At 45.5% G+C, this 23,546-nt stretch overlaps 2 protein-coding genes across 5 annotated transcripts in view; both read left to right on the top strand.

Moving 5' to 3' along the window:
• Positions 1-15,677, top strand: part of LOC129819571 (protein PRRC2A-like) — a 41,599-nt gene extending 25,922 nt beyond the window's left edge. For all 3 annotated transcript variants that reach the window (XM_055875927.1, XM_055875929.1, XM_055875928.1), the window contains 4 exons: positions 4,808-5,067; positions 8,394-8,715; positions 8,978-9,200; positions 9,660-15,677. In XM_055875927.1, the coding sequence (XP_055731902.1) occupies positions 4,808-5,067; positions 8,394-8,715; positions 8,978-9,200; positions 9,660-12,717 (3,863 nt within the window). In that variant the 3' untranslated portion in view covers positions 12,718-15,677. The remainder of the gene's footprint in view (positions 1-4,807; positions 5,068-8,393; positions 8,716-8,977; positions 9,201-9,659) is intronic.
• A 1,286-nt stretch (positions 15,678-16,963) lies between these two features.
• On the top strand, positions 16,964-22,648 carry LOC129819570 (casein kinase II subunit beta). Of its 2 annotated transcripts, none has more exons than XM_055875926.1 (7): positions 16,964-17,096; positions 17,601-17,681; positions 17,980-18,082; positions 18,451-18,566; positions 18,680-18,755; positions 19,132-19,321; positions 19,542-22,648. In XM_055875926.1, exons 2-7 carry the CDS (start codon positions 17,610-17,612, stop codon positions 19,630-19,632), a joined length of 648 nt encoding a protein of 215 aa, XP_055731901.1. In that variant the 5' UTR covers positions 16,964-17,096; positions 17,601-17,609; the 3' UTR covers positions 19,633-22,648. The 2 variants fall into 2 exon arrangements, with proteins under 2 accessions (XP_055731901.1, XP_055731900.1); XM_055875925.1 differs by having other exon boundaries at positions 17,980-18,121.
• Positions 22,649-23,546: the final 898 nt, after the last annotated feature.

Raw genomic sequence — 23,546 nt, 5'->3', positions numbered from 1 at the left:
AGTTATCAAAATGATCAACTTAATTGAGAGAACAATAGTATTGCCTGTCTTATTGGCACCAGCCTATGGACAACGTCATTTTTATTGATCTGTTTGTAAGTGTAAGCAGATTAGGCTACACTGTAATTTGTCATGTTAAAAAATATTATGCTAATGTATCCATTCATATAAAGTGTAGTAGAATAGCATTACATGTGTTTATAAAAGGCCAAAAAATGTTAGTGCAAAGAGAGAAGAAATCTGATATCGCCTATTAGCCTAGGCCTACTCTAAGCTACACGCGCTCAGCCATGCATTTGAACGTCTTTTTTTGCGAACAGTGATCAAATTTTTTGTTTTGTTTTGTTGCCTAAATTGTGACTGTCCAATCTACTCATCACATTCCGAATAGTAGGCTGTCTTCAATAAATCTACAGATGCATGGAATGCTTTATTATAAAGGTGCATTTTTATGGTGGAAATTTGCTTCCCCTTGAATCTCACGCTGCCGGCTTCACCGGTTGTAAAGCAGATTAATGTGCTTAGTTTTAAGAGTTGAGCAATAAATATAGCAGCACCAGAAAGCTGGGATCTTCTTTTAAATAGTGGCCAGCCAGAACTTTTTTTTTTTTCATACACGATTGCGCAATGACTGGGCCTATAAGAACACATGTGTCACTAGGTTATGTGCTCTCCAACTGTGTTTCAGGGGGCCTAGGCCTATAGGCTGTGTTTAGTGTTATTTGGGCATTATAGTCGTGATACAAACCTTATCAAAACATATAGGCCTACGGTCTAGGCTACCTGATGCATGTGACTATGATATGAACAAGTCATGCTCTGTTTCTTGGCTTAGACTGCACACGGTTGGCATCATTCACAAGTCACCCATCGGACTATTCTAAATGTAATCTTGTCTTTACATATACTAAATAATATACATGTAGTAGGCCTAGCCTATAGAAAGCTGATGGTATCCTCTTTTAAATAGATGTCATCAAGACTTTTCTCATGCAATTGCCATAGAAATGTTGCGCAACATGGGCTTATGGGCTTAAGTTTATTTTTCACGTGCGCCGAATACAACAGTGAAATGCTCACTTCTAGGCCCTAACCAACAGTGCAATTTTTAAGTAAAAAAATAGGTATTAGGTGAGCAATAAGTAAAGAAATAAAAACAACAGTAAAAAGACAGTGAAAAATAACAGTAGCGAGGCTATATACAGGCACCGGTTAGTCGGGCTAATTGAGGTAGTATGTACATGTAGGTATGGTTAAAGTGATTATGAATATATGATAAACAGAGAGTAGCAGTAGTGTAAAAGAGGGGGTGGCGGGTGGCGGGACAGAATGCAGATAGTCCGGGTAGCCAATGTGCGGGGGCACCGGTTAGTCGGGCTAATTGAGGTAATATGTGCATGAATGTATAGTGACTATGCATATATGATAAACAGAGAATATCGGCAGCGTAAAAGAGGGGGGCGGGACACAATACAAATAGTCCGGGTAGCCATTTGATTACATGTTCAGGAGTCTTATGGCTTGGGGGTTAAAACTGCTGGTCCTGGACTTGGCGCTCCGGTACAGTTTGCCATGCGGTAGTAGAGAGAACAGTCTGTGGCTGGGGTCTTAGACAATTTTTAGGTCCTTCCTCTGACACCTCCTGGTATAGAGGTCCTGAATGGCAGGCAGCTTAGCCCCAGTGATGTGCTGGGCCGTACGCACTACCCTTTGTCATGCCTTGCTGTCGGAGGCCGAGCAGTTGCCATACCAGGCAGTGATGCAACCAGTCCAGATGCTCTCGATGTTGCAGCTGTAGAACCTTTTGAGGATCTGGGGACCCATGCCAAATCTTTTTAGTTTCCTGAGGGGGGAATAGGCTTTGTCGTGCCATCTTCAATGCTGTCTTGGTGTTTGTTGGTGATGTGGGGACACCAAGGAACTTGAAGGTCTCAACCTGCTCCACTACAGCCCCGTCGATGAGAATGGGGGCGTGCTCGGTCCTCCTTTTCCTGTAGTCCACAATCATCTCCTTTGTCTTGATTATGTTGAGGGATAGGTTGTTATTCTGGCACCACCCGGCCGGGTCTCTGACCTCCCTACAGGCTGTCTCGTCGTTGTCGGTGATCAGGCCTACCACTGTTGTGTCGTCTGCAAACTTAATGATGGTGTTTGAGTCGTGCCTGGCCACGCAGTCGTGGGTGAACAGAGAGTACAGGAAGGGACTGAGCACGCAGCCATGAGGGGCTCCAGTGTTGAGGATCAGTGTGGCGTATGTATTGCTACCTACCCTCACCACCTGGGGGCGGCCCGTCAGGAAGTCCAGGATCCAGTTGAAGAGGGAGGTGTTTAGTCCCAGGATCCTTACCTTAGTGATGAGCTTTGAGGGTACTATGGTGTTGAACACTGAGCTGTAGTCAATGAATAGCATTCTCACGTAAGTGTTCTATTTTTCCAGGTGGGAAAGTGAAGTGTGAAGTGCAATAGAGATCGCATCATCTGTGGATCTGTTTGGGCGGTATGCAAATTGAAGTGGGTCTAGGGTTTCTGGGATAATGGTGTCAATGTGAGCCATTACCGGCCTTTCAAAGCACTTCATGGCTATGGATGTGAGTGCTACGGGTCTGTAGTCATTTAGGCAGGTTACCTTAGTGTTCTAGGGCACAGTTACTATGGTGGTCTGCTTGAAACATATTGGTATTACAGACTCAATCATGGACATGTTGAAAACGTCAGTGAAGACACCTGCCAGTTGGTCAGCACATGCCCAGAGCACATGTTCTGGTAATCCGTCTGGCCCCGCGGCCTTGTGAATGTTGACCTGTTTAAAGATCTTACTCACATTGGCTACGGAGAGCGTGATCACACAGTCGTCCGGAACAGCTGATGCACTCATGCACGCCTCAGTGTTGCTTGCCTCGAAGCGAGCATAGAAGTGATTTAGCTTGTCTGGTAGGCTCGTTTCAATAGGAAGCCACGAGGCTGTTCTTCCCTTTGTAGTCTGTAATAGTTTGCAAGCCCTGCCACATAAGACAAGCGTCATAGCCGGTGTAGTACAATTCAATCTTAGTCCTGTATTGACGCTTTGCCTGTTTGATGGTTCGTTGGAGGGCATAGCAGGATTTCTTATAATCTTCCGGGTTAAAGTCCCGAACCTTGTACTCCTCAATGCCTTCGGAAGAATCCCGGAACATGTTCCAGTCTGTGATGGCAAAACAGTCCTGTAGTTTAGCATCTGCTTCATCTGACCACTTTTTTTATAGACCGAGTCACTGGTGCTTCCTGGTTTAATATTTGCTTGTACGCAGGAATCAGGAGGATAGGATTGTGGTCAGATTTACCAAATGGAGGGCGAGGGAGAGCTTTGTATGCGTCTCTGTGTGTGGAGTACAGGTGATCTAGAATTTGTTTTCCCTCTGGTTGAGCATTTAGCATGTTGATAGAAATAAGGTTAAACTGATTTAAGTTTCCCTGCATTAAAGTCCCTTGCCACTAGGAGCGCCGCCTCTGGGTGAGCGGTTTCCTGTTTGCTTATTTCCTTATACAGCTGACTGAATGCCAGCATCTGTCTGTGGTGGTAAATAAACAGCCACGAAAGGCATAGCATAGCTGAAAACTCTCTAGGCAAGTAGTGTGGCCTGCAATTTATCACAACATACTCTACTTCAGGCAAGCAAAATCTAGAGACTTCCTTCGATTTCGTGTACCAGATGTTATTTACAAATATGCACAGACCGCCCCCCCCCCCCCCCCCCCCCCTCGTCTTACTGGAGTGTGCTGTTCTATCTAGCTGGTGCAGCATATCCATGTCATCATTCAGACACGATTCCGTGAAACATAAGATGTTACATTTTTTGATGTCCCGTTGGTAGGATATTCGTGATCGTACCTCGTCTAATTTATTGTCCAATGATTGTACGTTGGCAATTAATAATGACAGTAAAGGCAGCTTTCCCACTCGCCTTCTCCGGATCCTTACGAGGCACCCCGCTCTGTGTCCTCTGTACCTGCGTCTCTTTCTCTTGCCAATAACGGGGATGTCGGCCTTGTCGGGTGTCTGAAGTACAGCCTGTGCGTCCTGCTTGCTGAAGAAAAAATCTTTGTCTAATCCGAGGTGGGTGATCGCTGTCCTGATATCCAGAAGCTTTTTTTGCCGTAAGATACGGTGGCAGAAACATTATGTACAAATTTACGCAAATAACGCAAAGGGAACAAAGCATAATAGCACAATTGGTTATACGCCCGTAAAACTGCTGCCATTTCTTCCGGCGCCATCATGAAGTGTTTGATTTTATTTTCAAATGCATTTGCATTGATGTCAGTGTGACTAGAGGGACAATAGAGCGCTGAGTACCAGGCCATTAGCGACGGGTGGTTTGCAAATTTGGTAGGCTACTAATGACTATCAGCGACATCAGAGGGCAGTTTTGGAGAAGCCTATTTACTGTGACTAAATGGTCACGTGGAATATGACTGTGGTCATGACTCGTGACTGCCGGTGTGGTTGTGATACGGTCACCGTAACAGCCGTAGTTTTGACTCGGCAATCTGGTGTTGTCTACATAGTTCAACTTGCTTAGCCATTTGATGTGGATATCTCTAAAGAAAAGTCTGTTTGGGCCATAGACAAAAGGCTAATATGGATTTCGCCAAACAGTTGTGTATCTTTGAATTTGTTGATTTATCAACATCTTAAATTCATAATAGTACCTCTGTTGACCTTCCTTCAAATTTGATAGCATGTTACTTGTGCTCGTTCACATCTGCTTACCTCTTCCAACAACCAGTGGTATATCATTGCTGTATTCTCTCCCCTTCCTCCATCCAGATGCCCAGGTGTATCCCCAGCCCCCCACTCCCCAGCTGCAGCAGCCCCCTCTGGAGGTCCTGGTGCCTGGGGAAGGGAAGGAGGAGATCCTGGGTAGTGCTCACGTCCGCAGCGGAGGAGGTGGTGGTGGAGGAGTGGTAGACCCAATTAAGGTAGAGGGCATGGGAGGAGGAGCAGGTCGCCAAGCCAGTGCCCTCCCCGGACAGGGCTTTTCCAAGTACCAGAAGTCCCTGCCTCCCCGCTTTCAGAGGCAGCAACAGGTCAGTCTAATAACCTATTGAAGTCATTACCAAATGTACATGTATGGGTAATGATCTTAAGGACTACATTTGGTTCGCTATGCTGCTCCACAGATTGCAGCTCGACTGAAATACATATTTAATTGGTCACTGGAAAAGGGTCAATTTCCAAATGTATGGAAGCATGCTAAGATGTGTCCAATCCCGAAAGACAACGAACCCTTTACGCCTGCCAATAGTCGACCAATCAGTCTACTTACTCCCTTCACTCAGTAAGATATTAGAGGGTATTGTGAGTAAACATATATGGGAGTACATGGGAAATTATTTCTAGATTTCAGTGCAGCAAAATTACTAAATGTTTTATTTACTTTTGTAAATATGCTTTTTCTTTACATGTCAATATGTCAGTGTATTATGTCTGTTTTGTAAATTGTATTTTAAAGTTTAAGGACTCATCGAAGATGAGGACTTATTTGGACTAAGAAATCCTAATAAAATCAAATCTGTTAAATCTGATGTGACGTAGACAAGAGCCGAGACATACACGTGGGGGATGAAGCCCAGTCAAATCGACGTATTTGGGGTATATATTGTCCCTTTCACATCCCAAATTGAAGTTCCATTCTACAAAGCAAGCAAACCGTTTCATTCACTGTCCCAGAAAAGAACCCCTGATCAATACAAACCAAATCAATGTGGGACCAGAGTAGTAGTTCTGTCCTTGACGCTGCATTTCAGATTGGCTTAACATTCCCAACGTGCCAATTTGAGGAATTTACCACTACCTTTTTGTGGCTCCATTTTATGACTGCAGTTCCAATAAAACAAACGCTATAAATGATCTGTGTTCGAATTCAGTCTGAGTAGGAGTGCTGATATAACACCTTTGTTTGTTTTTTCCTTTATAATTATAATGAATAGCAATATACAGTGCATTCGGAAAGTATTCAGACCCCTTGACTTTTTCCACGTTTTGTTACGTTGAATCCATTTTAGAATAAGGCTGTAATAGTTTTTCCCCCCCATCATCAATCTACACACACTACCTCATAATGACAAACCAAAACATTATTTTTGTGTGATTTTATAAAAAATATATAAAACATGACATTTACATAAGTATTCAGACTCAGTACTTTGAGGTACCTTTGGCAGCGATTACAGCCTCGAGTCTTTTTGGGAATGACGCTACAAGCTTGGCACACCTGCATTTGGGGAGTTTCTCCCATTCTCTGGAGATCCTCTCAAGCTCTGTCAGATTGGATGTGGAGCGTCGCTGCACAGCTATTTTCACGTCTCTCCAGAGATGTTCGATTGGGTTCAATTCTGTGCTCTGGCTGGGCCACTCAAGGACATTGAGACTTTTCCTGAAGCCTCTCCTGCTTTCTCTTGGCTGTGTACTTAGGGTCGTTGTCCTGTTGGAAGGTGAACCTTCACTCCATTCTGAGGTCCTTAGTGCTCTGGAGCAGGTTTTCATCAAGGATCTCTCTGTACTTTGCTCCGTTCATCTTTGTCTCGATCCTGACTGGTCTCCCAGTCCCAGCCGCAGAAAAACATCCCCACAGCATGATGCTGCCACCACCATGCTTCACCGTATGGATGGTATTGGCCAGGTGATGAGCGGTGCCTTGTTTCCTCCAGACGTGACAATTGGCATTCAGGCCAAAGCGTTAAATCTTGGTTTCATCCGACCAGAGAAATATTGTTTTTCATGGTCAGTCCTTTAGATGCCTTTTGGCAAACTCTAAGCGGGCTGTCATGTTCTTCTTACTGAGGAGTGGCTTCTGTCTGGCATCTCTACTATGAATACCTGATTGGTGGAGTGCTGCAGAGATGGTTGTTCTTCTGGAAGGTTATCTAGTCTCCACAGAGAAACTCAAGACCTCTGTCAGAGTGACCAAGGCCCTTCTCCCCCGATTGCTCAGTTTGGCCGGGTGGCCAAATCTAGTTAGTCTTGGTGGTTCCAAACTTCTTCCATTTAAGAATGATGGAGTTCACTGTGTTCTTGGGGACCTTCAATGCTGCAGACATTGTTTTGTTCCATTCCCCAGATCTGTGCCTCGACACAATCCTTTCTCGGAGCTCTACGGACAATTCCTTCGACCTCATGGCTTGGTTTTTGCTCTGACTTGCACTGCCAACTGTGGGACTTTATATAGACAGGTGTGTGCCTTTCCAAATCATGTCCAATCAATTTAATTTACCACAGGTGGACTCCAATCAAGTTGTAGAAACAGCTCAAGGATGATCAATGGAAACAGGGTGCACCTGAGCTCAATTTCGAGTCTCATAGCAAAGGGTCTGAATACTTATGTATATGTGATATTTCAGTTATTTTTTGTAATTTTATTAATATTTTTATTTAAAAAAATGTTTTGCCGTTTTTTTCTCCCCAATTTCATGATATCCAATTGGTAGTTAGTCTTGTCCCATCGCTGCAACTCCCGTACGGACTCGAAGCTTGAGAGCCATGCGTCCTCCTAAACACGACCCCGCCAAGCCTCACAGCTTCTTGACACAATGCTCGCTTAACCCGGAAGCCAGCCGCACCAGTTTGTCAGAGGAAACATTGTACACTTGGCTACGGTGTCATTGTGCATGCGCTCGGCCCGCCACAAGTGTCGCTAGAGCGCGATGGAATAAGGACATCCCGGCCAGCCAAACGCTCCCCTAATCCGGACGACGCTGGGCCAATTGTGTGCCGCTTCATGGGTCTCCTGGTCGCGGCTGGCTGCGACACAGCCCGTTATCGAACCAAGATCTGTAGTGACGCTGCTAGCACTGTGATGCAGTGCCTTATACCGCTGCGCCACTCGGGAGGCCCTGCTCTTTGTAGGGTCTGCTCTTTGTCATTTATTGGAGTTGAGACATAAGATTACGTTTTCCTCTATTACAGTAACATTTCTCCATGTGTTTCAGTGTACATAGAGTATAACCGATTATGTTGGACCAAACCGCACATGCAAAATAGTGAGTTGAAACTACTTGTTGTCAGAGAGGAACAAGTGATCTTTCATCATTGTTGTTGCGAGTGGCAGGGGCTTGGTGTATGTGTTTGAGTGGGAAGGTGCACTCAGCACAAAAGAAGCGAAGGAGACCAGACCAAAAAGATAAGATAAGAACAAGCGGACATAAACGCTCATAAAATTGGAAAAACTAAATAATTTGATTCTCCCGATGCATGCATTTGGAATTTTTTGCGCAAAAAAATACATTCTAATTAATCTAATTAACTTGATATATCTCCCAGCCCTACCCGCGTGACTAAGCTGCTTTGGATAAAGGGTCTCCTAAATGGCTTATTTATTTATTATTATAATATCTCGACCACTTGGTGTCTTCAGGAGCAGCTGATGAAGCAGCAGCAGCAGTGGCAGCAGCAGCACAGCCAAGCAGCCCAACAGAGTCAGCAGCAGCTCCCGCCTCAGCAGTCACCTCAGCAGCAAGGCCCAGGTGCCACCCCTCAGACCCAGGGTCCCAAGCAGCAGCAGTCTGGGCCCCTGCAGTATCCTCCGCAGGGCTCCATGGGCCGCGGCCCCCTGCCCATGAACTTTGACCCCCGCTGGATGATGATGCCCTACATGGACCCCCGGATGATGCAGGGGGGCATGCAGGGTCGCCCTCCAGGGCCCATGGACTACTATCCGCCCAACATGCAACACGCAGGTAGTGTGGTTAAGGAGTAGGCATATTGTCATAGAGCTGAATCTGAATTTGCATGGAACTTAGTTTTGTGAAGAAACAAAACATTGTAAATCCTCTTGTGGTCAATGGCAGATTTGTGCAAACCAGAATTAAATGTAGGATTTAGCCCGTAGAGATTATGGTAATGCAATAAAGTTAAAATGCTATAAGAAATAGCACCAGGTTGTCGGCCAAAATGTGAATAATTGTGTGACTTTTCTAACGTGACACATCTCTGTTGCAGGGATGATGGGACGAGAGCGCTCCGATTCGGGGGGCTCTGGGTCGGAGAACTTCGACAGGCAGCAGCACCCGGGACACCCCCACCGGGGGACGCCCCCTATGGACCCCAAACTGGCCTGGGGGCCGGAGGTGTTCCCTGCGGTCAGCGAAGGCAGGGGACTGAGTTCCCCTCTGAGACAGAAGCAGGCTCTGGAAGAGGACAATGTCAGTGGCAATGGGACTAGGTAAGACGGGGAGGGGGTCAAATGTCAATCATTTAAAGGGATACTACTAATCTACTTCCCCAAAGTCAGATTTACGTGTGGAAACCATTTCTTTGCCTACTTTTTATAGGAAGTTGCTAGCTAGCTCTAGCGCAATTGCGAACTAGCGTTAGACTTCCAGTCATTGTGCTAACGCTTGTTAGCATTGGCTTGCGAAACTACCTCTAAATTAATACTGGACAGAGAAATAAAAAAATGTATCCACGAGTTCATCTGACTCTAGGGAAGTAGATAAAGATAAAGTTGCCCAAATCCTGAAGTATCCCTTTAATTGTCAGATCATACAATACTGATTGAATAGGAAAATATGTATTAGTTGAAATCACATTAGATTATAAATATTTGAATTGAGTCAGTGTTGTAAGTACAGGATGCGGTTTCCATAAGTGTCTTTTATCAAATCTCTGGTCTTTATTTTAGGAGTGACACCCCTCCAGTCCGTGGTTTGCGAGAGGGAGGGCTAGGCCCCATCCAGCAGCCAAACTCTGGCTCGGGCTCCTCCAACCAGACCCCACCACCTGTGGGCACTCAGGTGGGGGGCCAGGGAGGAGGCAGTCACCACCACCAGTCCTACATGGGAGGCCGGGGCAACTACAGCAACTTCCCCGACCAGGGCTCCCGCATGGCCCCCCACCAGCAGCAGCAGCAACAGAGGGGGAGTGGTGGAGGCTTCGGCCACCAGGATGAGGGCCAGAGCCACAAGGGCGGCCAGCAACAGGGCCAGATCTGGGGGGCCCCCCGCCCCCAGTACGACCGCAACGGGCGCACTGACCTCTCCCCCCTGGAGAATAACAACTCCCACCACCCTCAACACCATGGTCATCAACAACATCAAGCCCCCTCCCACTTCCATCTCCACAAGCCCGAGAATGGCCGCGGCGAGAGAGGAGGCGAAGCCCCGAAGAAGGGTGACCCCCCGCCCTTGCTCCAACAGCCGTCCCTCTCCTCCTGCTCATCCTCCTCTTCCTCATCCAGGGAGGACGGCAGTGGAAAGGCGGTCCTGCATCACCTCCCACCTCAGCGCGAGGCCGACACAGGAACCGGGCAGAGACATGAAGCAGGAAGCAGCAGAGAAATGAAGCAGGAGAAGATGGGCCCTGGCCACAGCCACTCTCAGTCCTCTGTGACATCTCAGCAGTCCCAGCAGCAGAGGCAGGGCCAGGAGCAGCACCACCACCGTGACCCCAAGCCCAACCAGAGGGAGCGAGGCGGGAGGGAACACAAGACTGAGACCCAGTGGGGGCCAAGGCCTGGCAGCAGCAACATAGGGGTCCCCTCCTCACACAACAGGAGAGCAATGGGTGGAAACTCCCGCGGAGGAGAGGATTCATCCAATCACCCAACAGCGTCTGACCACAACAAACCCGCCGGTGGCCAATCGGGAGGCGGCAACACCAACAAGAGGGCGGGGCCTATCAAGAGGCCTGTGCTGAAGAGAGATGGAGGGGAGGGCGAGGGAGGAGAAAAGACCAGCGGCGGCTTCGGAAAAGACAAAGACGAAAGACAAGATGGAGGCCATTCATCAGTCAAGCAGGAAGGATCATCCGGCCCACAGAGCTTCGCTGCAGTGTCTGGTAAAGAAGAGCCGGCTCAGACCGGTCCTAAACCCAGAAACGGAGGGAAAGATCGAGCAGCAAACGAACGAGGAGGAGTGGGTAAGGGGCCCAAAAATGGGGTCAACCCCACCCCCTCATCAGGGTACTCCGGCCACCCCTCTAACAGGCGGGACAGAGAGCGTTCCTTCGAGAGGGGCGGTGGTGCGTCCTACCACAGCGTCTCAGCCCGTGGCAGCAGAGTCGGGCGAGGTGGCGAGTTCTACGGGCGCGGCCGGGGTTACCGAGGCACCTACACGGGCATGGCCGGGGGTGGCAGCGTTAGCCGTGGCAGGGCAGCGGGCAGCAGGAGCAGCCGAGACTACCGATCCGGCGGAGGCTACGACGAGGCATCGGGGGGAAGGCGCGGCCGAGGGGGGTCGCAGGCCAACCCGGGGCGCGCCCGTAATCAGAGCGAGACCCGCAGCGAGGGTTCTGAATACGAGGAGGTCCCAAAGAGGAGGAGGCAGAGGGGGTCTGAGACGGGCAGCGAGAGTGCCGCCAGCGACCTAGCCCAGTCGGACAAAGAAGACCGCAAGTCCAGCACCAAGAACGGCAGCGGCACAGATAACGTTACCGGTAGCGGCTCCACCCCACCCAGGGGCTCCCATGCCCGGGTGTTCACCCCCAGAGGTGTGCCTTCCAGGAGGGGCAGGGGGGGAGGTGGCGGGGGAGGAGGTGGTGGGGGAGGAGGTATCTATAAAAGTGGTGGTGGTGGAGGAGGAGGAATGGCTGGAGGTCACAGGTCAGGATCTCGGGCCGACCCTCACGGCTGGGCCTCCAAGTCCTCAGCCTCGGTCCGCAAGCATCAGGCCCCAATGCAGTCGGCCGCACCCAAAGACACGGGTCGCGGAACCAGTGGGGAGAAGAAGGAGAAGGCAGCGGATGGAAGCCAAGCTCAGAATCAGGGAGGAGCAACCCCTTTGCAGTCTATACCTGCTGCACCTACTCCAGCCCCACAGGGCTCCACAGAGAACGGAGGAGTTGGAATCCAGCAATCCATGGCTAACCCCACTACCAACTCCAGCGGGCCCCTTCCACTCCCTCTCTCTGGGCCGGATGGGCGTGGCTTCCCTCGCGTCCCGCGTGATGGCTTTGAGCGCCCTCCGAGACGCCGTCGCCATGGCCGCTCCCAGCATCAACAGGATAAGCCACCGCGCTTCCGGCGGCTGAAGGAGCGAGAGAACGCCGCTCGCATCAACGGAGGAGTCGGGGTCATCGGAGGAGGACGACCCTCCTCGCCCGGACAGAGTTATGTTCAGGATGTCACTGACGGCACTCCCAATGCGGCGCCCACAACCGGCGATGCCCCCAATGCTAACACCAATGCTACCACGGCTACCAACAACAGCAACAACAGTACCGGTGGCCATCTTGGAAGTGCTAACACAAACAGCCACCACCACTACAACCAGGGCATCTCCGGCCAGGCCCACTCTCAGCATCACCACAACCCAGCAGGGGGTGCCAAATCCCCCGACTTCTCCAACCAGAACTCCGATCAGGCCAATGAGGAGTGGGAGACCGCCTCCGAGAGCAGTGACTTCACAGAGTTCCGGGAGAGGGAGGGAGGAGGAGGGAAGTCCTATTCCTCCCATCACCATCATCACCCACCCGGAAGAGGAGGTGGTGGTGGCGGGGGAGGAGGAGGAGTCGGAGAGCGAGAGATGACGGCGAAAGAGCAGGCGGCAAACAAGAGAAGCTTCTCCAGCCAGCGTCCCGGGATGGAGCGACAGAACAGGAGGGTCAACGCTGGAGGAAGAGAGGGAAGAGAAGGAAGAGGCCCACGGGGCCCGCCCAGTGGTAGTGGAGGCGGAGCCGGAAATGGAGGGGGCCAACGTGGCGAGCGCCGTGGAAACTGGCCTTCCCCCAAAAACAGGAAGTGAAGTGGAAGATCTGGAAACATTTCAAATGCATCCACCCCGCCCCACTGTTATTTATCCCTTTGTCTGTCGTTCCTTCAGCCTCTCTGTTCTCGTCCCTTAACATATTAGCACATTATTGTTCAATACATAGTTATGGAGACAATGTACACACTCACGTTAGGCTTCTTTCGCTCTTCATCCATCTACTATCTACCATCCGTTATTGTAAAGTGTCACTCTGCTCCCCCCTTTTCAGTTGTACTCACCACCACCCTTCAGAATTCCACCCCGTTTTAGGATCAGCAGACACACTTGTTCGTTTTGAACACACACCTTTTGACGGGAAAACATTTTTTTTTTAAACAACACACGTGTTTGCATTTACAAGCACAATATGACATATAACAGACATACACAATCACGCGCAGTAGTTTGTGTGTATGCAATATGATATGTTAAACATGTTGGATAAATTGGCTAACCAGGAGAAGGCAGATTTGTATATTTATGTACTTGTGTATATTTCTACCACGCTTTGGGCTGGGGTGGTATTCTGTAGGGCAGTTATCTGCATTATATTTTCCCACGTGGGGTGGGGGGGGTGCAGGTTCTTATTTTAACGAGAACAATTGTACCATAGATTTATACAAAATAATTATCTTTGTGTTTTGTTTCCCCTCTTTGCCTCTTGTCCGTTTTGTTTCAGCCCCCCCACCCCCACCCCTCCCCCCTTAAAAAGTTAGGGGTGTGTATTTTTATCCTGCAAAGCAGGTCTTTAAAATAACTTTTTATACAATTCCCCCCACCTCCCTCTGGGTTTTTGATCTCCCGACGAACAAGTACATCTCTTTAATTACTGTGACAGCCACAACAGGCCAGTTGAAGTACTACTGCTCACCCATCCACACTCTCCTGACATTGATTGTTGTCTCTGATATCAATGTCTTTGCTGCTTGTTCAGAACTAGACGGTGTGATTTTGTTCCTGTTGACCTGCTCTTATTACTTTCTGTTGCTCTTTTGTTCCTGTTAGATATAAGGTTCTCTCAACGTAGCATTCTCTTCTCACAAGCTGCAGACGTTCTATACCAGGGGTCTCGAACATTATTCCTGGAGAGCTACCCTCCTGTAGTTTTTCGCTCCAAGCCCAGTTGTAACTAACCTGGTTCAGTTTATCAACTAGCTAATTCTGAGAAACGTGTGTGTGTGTTAGATTAGGGTTGGTGTGAAATTCTACAGGACAGTAGTGCTCCAGGAACAGGGTTGGGAGAGCCCTCTTATATACACTGCAAAAAAGGACGTTTTGCTGAAGAAAGAGTCTCTCCTGTTCATCAAGTTTGTTTACCCTAAGAACACTGAATTAATAGCTTGAATGCTTTATATAAAAAATAAAACAAATACATTTTCTGTGGAGGCAATTTCTTTTCTCAAGATACTTTCACATGAAACTTCTGGTCAGGGAAACATTTGTTCAATGAAAATGCAAGTCAGGTTGCGAGAAAGACATATAAAGTTATATGCTCTTATTTTAAGATACCGTTTTACTATTTTCTTTTCGATTTTTTTTTTCTTCAATTGATAAATGAGTCCACTCCTATAGTATAAAGAACTGGTTGGTGTATTTTTATTGAACAGATTTGTTACATTATGCAGTAGGTGTCGTACTCTGGTTCCAGAGTGCTAAGTTTGGCCATCAGAGTATTGTACTACTATATTCATGCTGTCCTACTCAATGTAGGAAGGCGCTCTACTCAAATACAACTGCACTGTGCTGTAGAAGAGACAGACCCCTGTAACAAAAGTCGGGCTGGCAAGAGCTCCATATTGAGGAAGTATTTTCAAAGTGTACATTATTTCAAGACAACCTTTCCAAAACCTCGGTGGCAACTATATAGCTCAATTGAACTGAATCTTGGACTATGGTGGAAAAGGGCCAGGGTGATGTGTTGTCACACCACTGATTTCCCAAGTGTCCAAATACATTTGCAAGGTATAATACTATTCTCTAAGAGTGTTACAGGGAATACATGGGTTTAGAACTTTTGATGTAGACTGACAGATTCACAAAATGGCTTACAGCTTGTTTTGAAAATTTGATGGGGGCGGGGTGCAGCATCCAAGTTAAAAATTGATAAAATTATAACTTTTTATTTTATTTATCTGCATACATTTTTCACTGCTTGTAAGTTGGGGTTTGTTTGTTTACTGACAGCCACCATTTTAAGATTAGCTTTGGGATGTTTTGAGTAGGGCATTTGAGTGCATTTGTGTGTGCATGCATTTTCTGGTGTCTATATAATAACTTTTTGGGGGGGAGGTCATGTGGATGGCAAACACTTTTGCCTTGTTTGCCCACACTTAGTTTTAAGAACTATATTAAGACAATTCTACAGTTCTTTCTTATACATTTTATGTATATACATTGAAGTATATGTTTATCCAAATTAAGTACATAATCAGTTACTTGGGTATAATGCCATTTTTGACATACACCAAGGCAGGTAAAAAATGAAGTGGGTACATTTTATTTTCCACTGACTTCTACTAAGCATTACCACATCCATGGGTGCAGCTTGCCTTGCCTGTGGGAGAAAAAAAAACATTGGTAGCCATACACTTAACACAGGCTTATGAGCCCTGCATCCTTCCTTAACTCTTACTATTGATGTGCTCATATTGTATGTATCCATGTTTTAAAGAAAACAATAGTGTATTCTTGAAAACCTCAAAGATTGTACTATATTTACAGCATTACCAAGGTACCTGGAGTGGTTAAAGCTGTTCTATAATTTATGGTTTATTAATGGAACCGTAACATACCAATATATATACATGTGTATATATCAACGTTTTTGTCTACCCCAACTTACATTCCCACAAACAAATGTTGCCATTTTTTAAGTTCAAGGGAGCAATGTACAAGCAGAGAAGTGTCTTATTATAATAAAATTACAGAGAATAAACTTTTGTTTTAATGGAAAATCTGGTTTTGTCTGAGTTTATTATGAATTGCTGCCATGTGAAGAAGTTGACACAAATTAAATCTATATTAATTTCAGCACCTGGGCAATGGTAGGTGGTTCTCTGCACTGATATGCATGTACAGTACCAGTCAAATGTTTGGACACACACTACTCTTTCAAGGGTTTTTCTTTATATTGACTATTTTCAACATTGTAGAATAATAGTGAAGATGTCAAAACTATGAAATTGAGATGGTTTGGGATTAGTTGGACCGCAGAGTGAAGGAAAAGCAGCCAACAAAGCATATGTGGGTACTCCTTTTAAGACGGTTGGAAAAGCATTCCAGGTGAAGCTGGTTGAGAGAATGCCAAGCGTGTGCAAAGTTGTCATCAAGGCAAAGGATGGTTGCTTTGAAGACATGATTCCATATGTGTTATTTCATAGTTTTGATGTCCACTATTATTCTACAATGTAGAAAATAGTAACAATAAAGAAAAACCCTTGAATGAGTAGGTGTGTCCAAACTTGATTGGTACTGTACATCATGGTCTTGCAGATTGATGATTGGTGTATGGAGGATAGGACATTCCAATTTATTTGATTGGGAAATACTGCTCAGTTATGGAAGGGTGCTTGCTGGATAGAGCGCTTAGTTGTTAACGAAGAGTTTGGAGGATCGAGGCCTTCCCACCTAGAAAGTCTTTAGCCTAATTAAAGTGTCTGGGTTGCATTGAGATGATGTGGGATAGAAGTCTTAACAAGGGCTGGGAGATTTTCACTCCCGTTTAGAGCTTTGAAGGTTATTGGTCTTAGTGTTATCCTAAATCCTTGACTGGGTACTGCAAGCCATATAAAACCAAAGCCTCCCCTACAGAACTTGGCCACCTTTGTTACAGCATGATTCACGAAGGACCCAAAAATATGAGGAAAGGTATTCTTCCAGTGTCCGCAGAAGGCATATAAATCTGTAAAAAGTCATTACAAGCAGATGAGGAATTTGTTATTCTTATCTCTTAATTTTTTTGGAGGTATTTTTTTCAAACTGCATTGTTGGTTAAGGGCTTGTAATTAAGTTGTATTCGGAGCATGTGACAAATACATTTGATATTCAAATCAAATCGTATCTATCCGCTGTGGACTGCCCTCACTGGTGGTTTACCAGAGAAGAAGATTCTGTTCTCATCCTACATTTTATACTGGACAATATATTAAAATCATAACGCAATAAAACCTCTGTTTTTCGGCCTTTCTCTTAATATTGTTGTTGAAGGACTTCAAAACTACAGTACCCATAGTCTCTGAATTTGTACGTCATCAATTTGCCTACAACGAAAACACCTACTGCAGCGGTTTACTGGGAGGTGGTGTCCATTTTATTTACAACACTAAATATTACGTTTCTTATATTTTACTTGCGTTAAACCCATTAAAGAGGGGGTAAGTTACCACAATTACTACATGTATTAATGTGAGATATGCTATAGCTAAGAGGACTTGCGACTGAAAACTGATCAAATTTATTGCGGCCCAGTTTGGACGATGCGCCATATTGAATTTCCACCTGGCTTTAACGTTAGCTGCTAGCTAAGGATGTAACTTAGCTAGCTATCATTTTCAGCTGGTCATTTAGCAAACTTGGGAACGCTACTAATTATGATTGTTGATGTAACATAGGTATTTTCATGGGTAATATCCTTATTTCGTACACTTCCAATGTCAACTAACGTTAACTACACATTTGCGCGGTAACGGTAGCTAACTAGGTAAACCTACAGTTAACGTTTTCTAGTTACCTAGCTAATTGCTCTTATGGTCTTGATATAATTATGTTTGGATTTTTTATTGTAGCTCGCCACCTATGATATTTTTGTGTTGCTGAACTATCAACCGCCGTTTTCACATGACTGAATGGCTCTGTTGTTGAATGTCTTTACCCTTTAGTCTCCCGAGATGAGCAGTTCAGAGGAAGTGTCATGGATCTCCTGGTTCTGTGGACTGAGGGGAAACGAGTTCTTCTGTGAGGTCAGTATCTAACAGCACCCAGGACAATATAGCCAAACTCATAGACCAAAAAGTGAATGTAAGCTAAGACAGGGGTGGCCAATCCTTTATCCTGGATGTGCAGGTTTTTGCTTCAGCCCTACACACCTGAATCAGCTAACCACGGTATTGATAGGCAGGTAGTGAGTTGAGTAGTGCTCAAGTAAAATCCTGTTATTCACAGCCACCCCTCACTACACAAACTCACTTTCATGCATGAATAGGTCTGGCATTTGTCGCTAACTTCTGTCACCGCTTCTGTCCTCTCCTCCATTGGCAGGTGGATGAGGACTACATCCAGGACAAGTTCAACCTGACTGGGCTCAATGAGCAGGTTCCCCACTATCGCCAGGCCCTGGACATGATCCTGGACCTAGAACCAGGTCAGCCCAACTCCAGAACCATCTCTACTGCACTCGGAAGTACAGAACATCCCACACAATTTAGATCAGAATACAAATATTATTGTTGCATCAGCTCAGTGTTAAAGTTATGTACGCACACTAAATTGCCTCAGTGGTCACTAACCCTGATCCTGAGTTATAGTGTGTGGCAGGTGTTTGTTCTAGCCCGGCACTAAAACACCCAATTCAATATTTTTGGGTTGCTGTATTAGATGCCGATATCTTTAGCATGTGTAAAGACGTCACAGTTATGTACACAATTATGCTTTTGTGAGTAATCTTTAAATCAGAACATATGAGTGGCCTCTTCCCCTCTCTTATAAGCTCTTCCCTCCTATGTTCCACAGATGAGGAGCTGGAGGACAACCCCAACCAGAGTGACCTCATAGAGCAGGCAGCGGAGATGCTTTACGGGCTGATCCACGCCCGATACATCCTCACCAACAGGGGCATCGCTCAGATGGTACAGCGACTACCTTTCTCTGTTTCTAATGTTTGTTGAGAGGCTGCATATCACATGTATGCAGCATTTCTCCTGAAATGTTTTTCACGTTGATCTCTATCTCTCTTTCTCAGTTGGAGAAGTATCAACAGGGGGACTTTGGCTACTGCCCCCGCGTCTATTGTGAGAACCAGCCCATGCTGCCCATTGGTGAGTGTGTGTCTGTCTTGTTTCAACCATTACCACCCACGCCTAGTGTGGGGACAAGTAATTGACCGTATAAGACTTAAGGGTTGTTTTGATTAATCTCAAAGAGCAACATTTGTATCTTGGCTTTGAATATTCGTGTGCCAAAGACCGAAACAATTCTGGGTATCCAGCCACATTACTTTCCGAACGCAAACTATGCTACGCAGATCCTCCGTGTACTGTATCGTTGAATCCTCTGTGTAATATTTGAATGTATTACGATCCGTGTCAAATCTAATCTTGTTTCCAAAAGACACCTGGATGAATACAGTAGTGTGTCCTCGATAATAACTTCAGACCAGTAACGTCTCTAAACTCTCCCCCTCTCCCTCCCTAGGTCTGTCAGATATCCCAGGTGAGGCTATGGTGAAGCTGTACTGCCCTAAGTGTATGGACGTGTACACGCCCAAGTCCTCCCGGCACCACCACACGGACGGGGCCTACTTCGGCACTGGATTCCCACACATGCTCTTCATGGTGCACCCTGAGTACAGGCCCAAGAGGCCTGCCAACCAGTTTGTGCCAAGGTCAAGTACAACTGTGTCACCCTAAAATAGGGTTGTGCCTTTTCATGTCATTCCCACGTAACTCACTGAAAGCAAGTCCTAGATCAATTTCCTAATAAATATCAGGTACATACCATAGGAAACAGTCATGTAAAATAAGTGCTACCATAATAGAATCTCTTCATAGACCCCATATCACACGCTCATCAAGATCTAATGAATTCGCATGTCCTCACAACAGGCTTTATGGATTCAAGATTCACCCCATGGCCTACCAGCTCCAGCTGCAAGCAGCCTCCAGCTTCAAGAGCCCGGTCAAAGCCATCCGCTAAAGCCCAGAGAGAAAGAGAAGGGAGAGAAGATGAGGATTGTGAGGGGACGGGTCAGCTGCACCAAGCTCCATACAGATGCCTCCTCCCCGTCCTGCAGACTTTATTATTTGGTTTAGGTTAGGACGTTTGAGAACAATGTGTAAAAAATTAAATGTGAGCGAGACAAACGCACAGGTTCTATCCCAAACCCTCACACACGCACACACACATTTAGAATTACATGTGTCTGTTACCAAACTCACCAGTGCCAAAACAGAAAAGGGGGAGGGAAAGAAAGTCCATGGATGTTATTGGATTTGACGCTACTGTTTCCTTTTGTGAAATTACCCCATTTTGCCCTGATGAATTCTCGCCATGTTCTGGTTTTTTTTCTGTCCTGTCTTTGGCACGGTTTGGTAAAGGGTCGTGGTAGAACGTCACCACTGGTTGAATAGCAATCCCCGCTCTACCCCCATACACATGTACACTGGCTGGCTCTCACAGAGACTGCTTGGTTGATGATAAGGACACAATCTGTCACTAAGGGTGTTGCCATCTCACCTGCTTCTGTAAACCATTGTTTTACCAAGGCACACACTCAGGCTTGTATCACTCTTTTATTGTGTGACACTCCCTGAGGCCAGTGTGTCAAGGCAGTCATTCACAATAGTGTTCTGTCAAATTTGCCTTAAACAGAGAGATGCGCGCTGTGATTTGTGGTTTACAGGAAGTGCGAGTCTAGGACACATTATAGCTTTGAATTTGTATATGTGTGACGTAGGATAGACACGAATAAACCTGAAATGAATTAAATGTTCTAGAAGGACCCAGAAAAGACATACCAATCCACCTACTGTCTCTGTGTGCGTCACCCAAAACAACAGTCCTGTTTGTGCTGGTACTGCATGGTGAGAATGTCAGCTCTGTCACATGTTGCTGGGCTAGTATCACTACAACAGGACACATCTCTCTCCACAACTGCACTGACTTGACTGGTGACCCTCCACACATAGTATAAATATTTATGTAAAATATAGCGACAGAAAATCTGCTTCTATTTGGGAGAAGTTTTTTGTTTGTGATGTAGTAGGAGTTTCATCACCTTACTGCACATGTGCGTTTGAGTCCTTGTGTCAAAAAGTAGAATGCTTGATACATGATTTGATTTCAGAACAATAAGGATGGATTTGTCAAGATTAGAATGAATGTACAGTACCAGTCAAAAGTTGACACACCTACTCATTCAAGGGTTTTTCTTTGTTTTTACTATTTTCTACATTGTAAAATAATAGTGAAGACATCAAAACTATGAAATAACACATGGAATCATGTAGTAACCTAGAAATTGAAACAAATCAAAATAGATTTTAGATTATTTTAAGTAGCTGTCCTTTGCCTTGATGACAGCTTTGCACACTTGGCATTCTCTAAACCAGCTTCATGAGGTAGTCACCTGGAATGCTTTTCCAACAGTCTTGAAGGACTCCCGAGCGGCGCAGCGGTCTAAGGCACTGCATCTCCGTGCTAGAGGCGTCACAACAGACCCTGGTTCGATTCCCGGCTGTAGGGCAGCGCACAATTGGCCCAGTGTTGTCCATCTTAGGGTTTGGCCGGGGTAGGCTGTTATTGTAAATAAGAATTTGTTCTTAACTAACTTGCCTAGTTAAATAAAAAAGGGCTTCCCACAACACTTGTTGGCTGCTCTTCCTTCACTCTGCAGTCCAACTTGTCCCAAACCATCTCAATTGGGTTGAGGCCAGGTCATCTGATGCAGCACTCCATCACTCTCCTTGGTCAAATAGCCCTTACACAACCTGGAGGTGTGTTTTGGGTCATTGTCCTGTTGAAAAACAAATGATAATCCCAATAAGCGCAAACCAGATGGGATGGCGTATCGCTGCAGAATGCTGTGGTAGCCATGCTGGTTAAATGTGCCTTGAATTAAAAAAAAAAAAAAACACAGACAGTGTCACCAGCAAAACACCATCACACCTCCTTCACGGTGGGAACCACACATGCGGAGATTATCCGTTCACTTGGCGTTCTCTCACAAAGACGCAACGGTTGGAACCAAAAATCTTACATTTGGACTCCTCAGACCAAAGGACAGATTTCTCCCAGTCTAATGTCCATTGCTCGTGTTTCTTAGCCCAAGGAAGTCTCTTATTATTTGTGTCCTTTAGTAGTGGTTTCTTTGCAGCAATTCGACCATGGCCTGATTCACGCAGTCTCCTCTGAACAGTTGATGTTGAGATGTGTCTGTTACTTTAACTCTGTGAAGCATTTATTTGGGCTGCAAACTGAGGTGCAGTTAATTGCCGATTTCTGAGGCTGGTAACTAATGAACGTATCCTCTGCAGGAGAGGTAACTGGGTCTTCCTTTCCTGTGGTCCTCATGAGAGTCAGTTTCATCATAGCGCTCATGGTTTTTACGACTGCACTTGGAGAAACTTTCAAACTTCTTCAAATGTTCTCTATTGACTGACCTTCATGTCTTAAAGTAATGATGGACTGTTGTTTCTTTTTACTTATTTGAGCTGTTTTTGCCATAATATGAACTTGGTCTTTTACCAAATAGGGCTATCTTCTGTATACCAACCCTACCGTGTCACAACACAACTGATTGCCTCAAATGCTTTAAGAAAGAAAGAAATTCCACAAATTAACTTTTAACAAGACACACCTGTAAATTGAAATGCATTCCAGGTGACTACTTCATGATGCTGGTTGAGAGAATGCCAAGCGTGTTTAACGCTGTCATCAAGGCAAAGGGTGAATACTTTGAAGAATCTCAAATATATTTTCATTTGTTTAACACTTTTTTGGTTACTACATGATTCCATATGTGTTATTTCACAATTTTGATGTCTTCACTGTTATTGTACAATGTAGAAAATAGTAAAAAATGAAGAAAACTCTTGAATGAGTAGGCGTGTCCAAACTTTTGACTGGTACTGTATGTCTGTGTTTTTTTTGCAACCGTGGAAGAGTGACCAGGATTCAGAATTCTCAATAAACATTTTCTCTTTTCATACAATTGTGTTTGGTTAATGTATAAATTAGGTAACTGTAGCAGTCTGATCTGTGATTGTATACTATACATTGTGAAGGCAGTAGTCACAAAGGGCTTATAGCTGATGCGCAAGACTGTTTATTTGTTTGTGTGTGAGAGAGAGAGAGCATGCATGGGCATACCGGTGAGGAAGCACATGCTCTGAGGTGTGAATGTATGACTAACATCTATACGTCCAACCTCAATTCAATTCTAAAGGCTTACTTTGTGTGTGTGTCTTAATTCCTGGCAATGTGGTGCGTGACATGTTTGAGACATTTCATACAGGGCTTATACATTTGCAGGAAGTTATACAATTTCCTTAGAGATAGATTGAACACTCATCTTTGTATCTGTACCATTAAAGTGTCTGTGACAGCATGGGAAGCGCCATTGAGGCAATCTCCATTTTGAAGTAGTACATTTTCCTCTTCGCGATTGGCTGATTCCTCCTGATGACCCGGTTGGACATGACCCCAAAAGGGTCATCAGGAGAGATCAGCCAATGAAGTTGGAAGTCCCAACCAGTTGACTACATTAAAATAGTGGAAGCCCTGGAAAACTAAAGGCATAAACCTTTAAATGACTTAGTAACAAGAAATACATTTCTTTCCATGACAGATTCCATGACAGATTTAAAAAGCAATTTTGGACTGACCATTGTAGATATTTTCAAATACATGCAATTTAAGAGACAAAATTCATAAATTATACAGCACAACGGCAGAGGCATGTCTTAAGTGTAAAACTAATAATGACTCAATCGTCGATGCTTGCTGGGAATGTTATAAAATCCAAAAGTTATGGGCAGGGCTATAAAGTTGGCCGTCAGAAGTATTACAATGTAAACGTAGTTTTAATCCGTCTGTCTGCATATTTCAAG

The sequence above is a fragment of the Salvelinus fontinalis genome, chromosome 22 (assembly GCF_029448725.1).
Source record: "Salvelinus fontinalis isolate EN_2023a chromosome 22, ASM2944872v1, whole genome shotgun sequence".
Taxonomy (NCBI): Eukaryota; Metazoa; Chordata; class Actinopteri; order Salmoniformes; family Salmonidae; genus Salvelinus; species Salvelinus fontinalis.
This window is presented reverse-complemented; position numbering and strand designations above follow the sequence as displayed.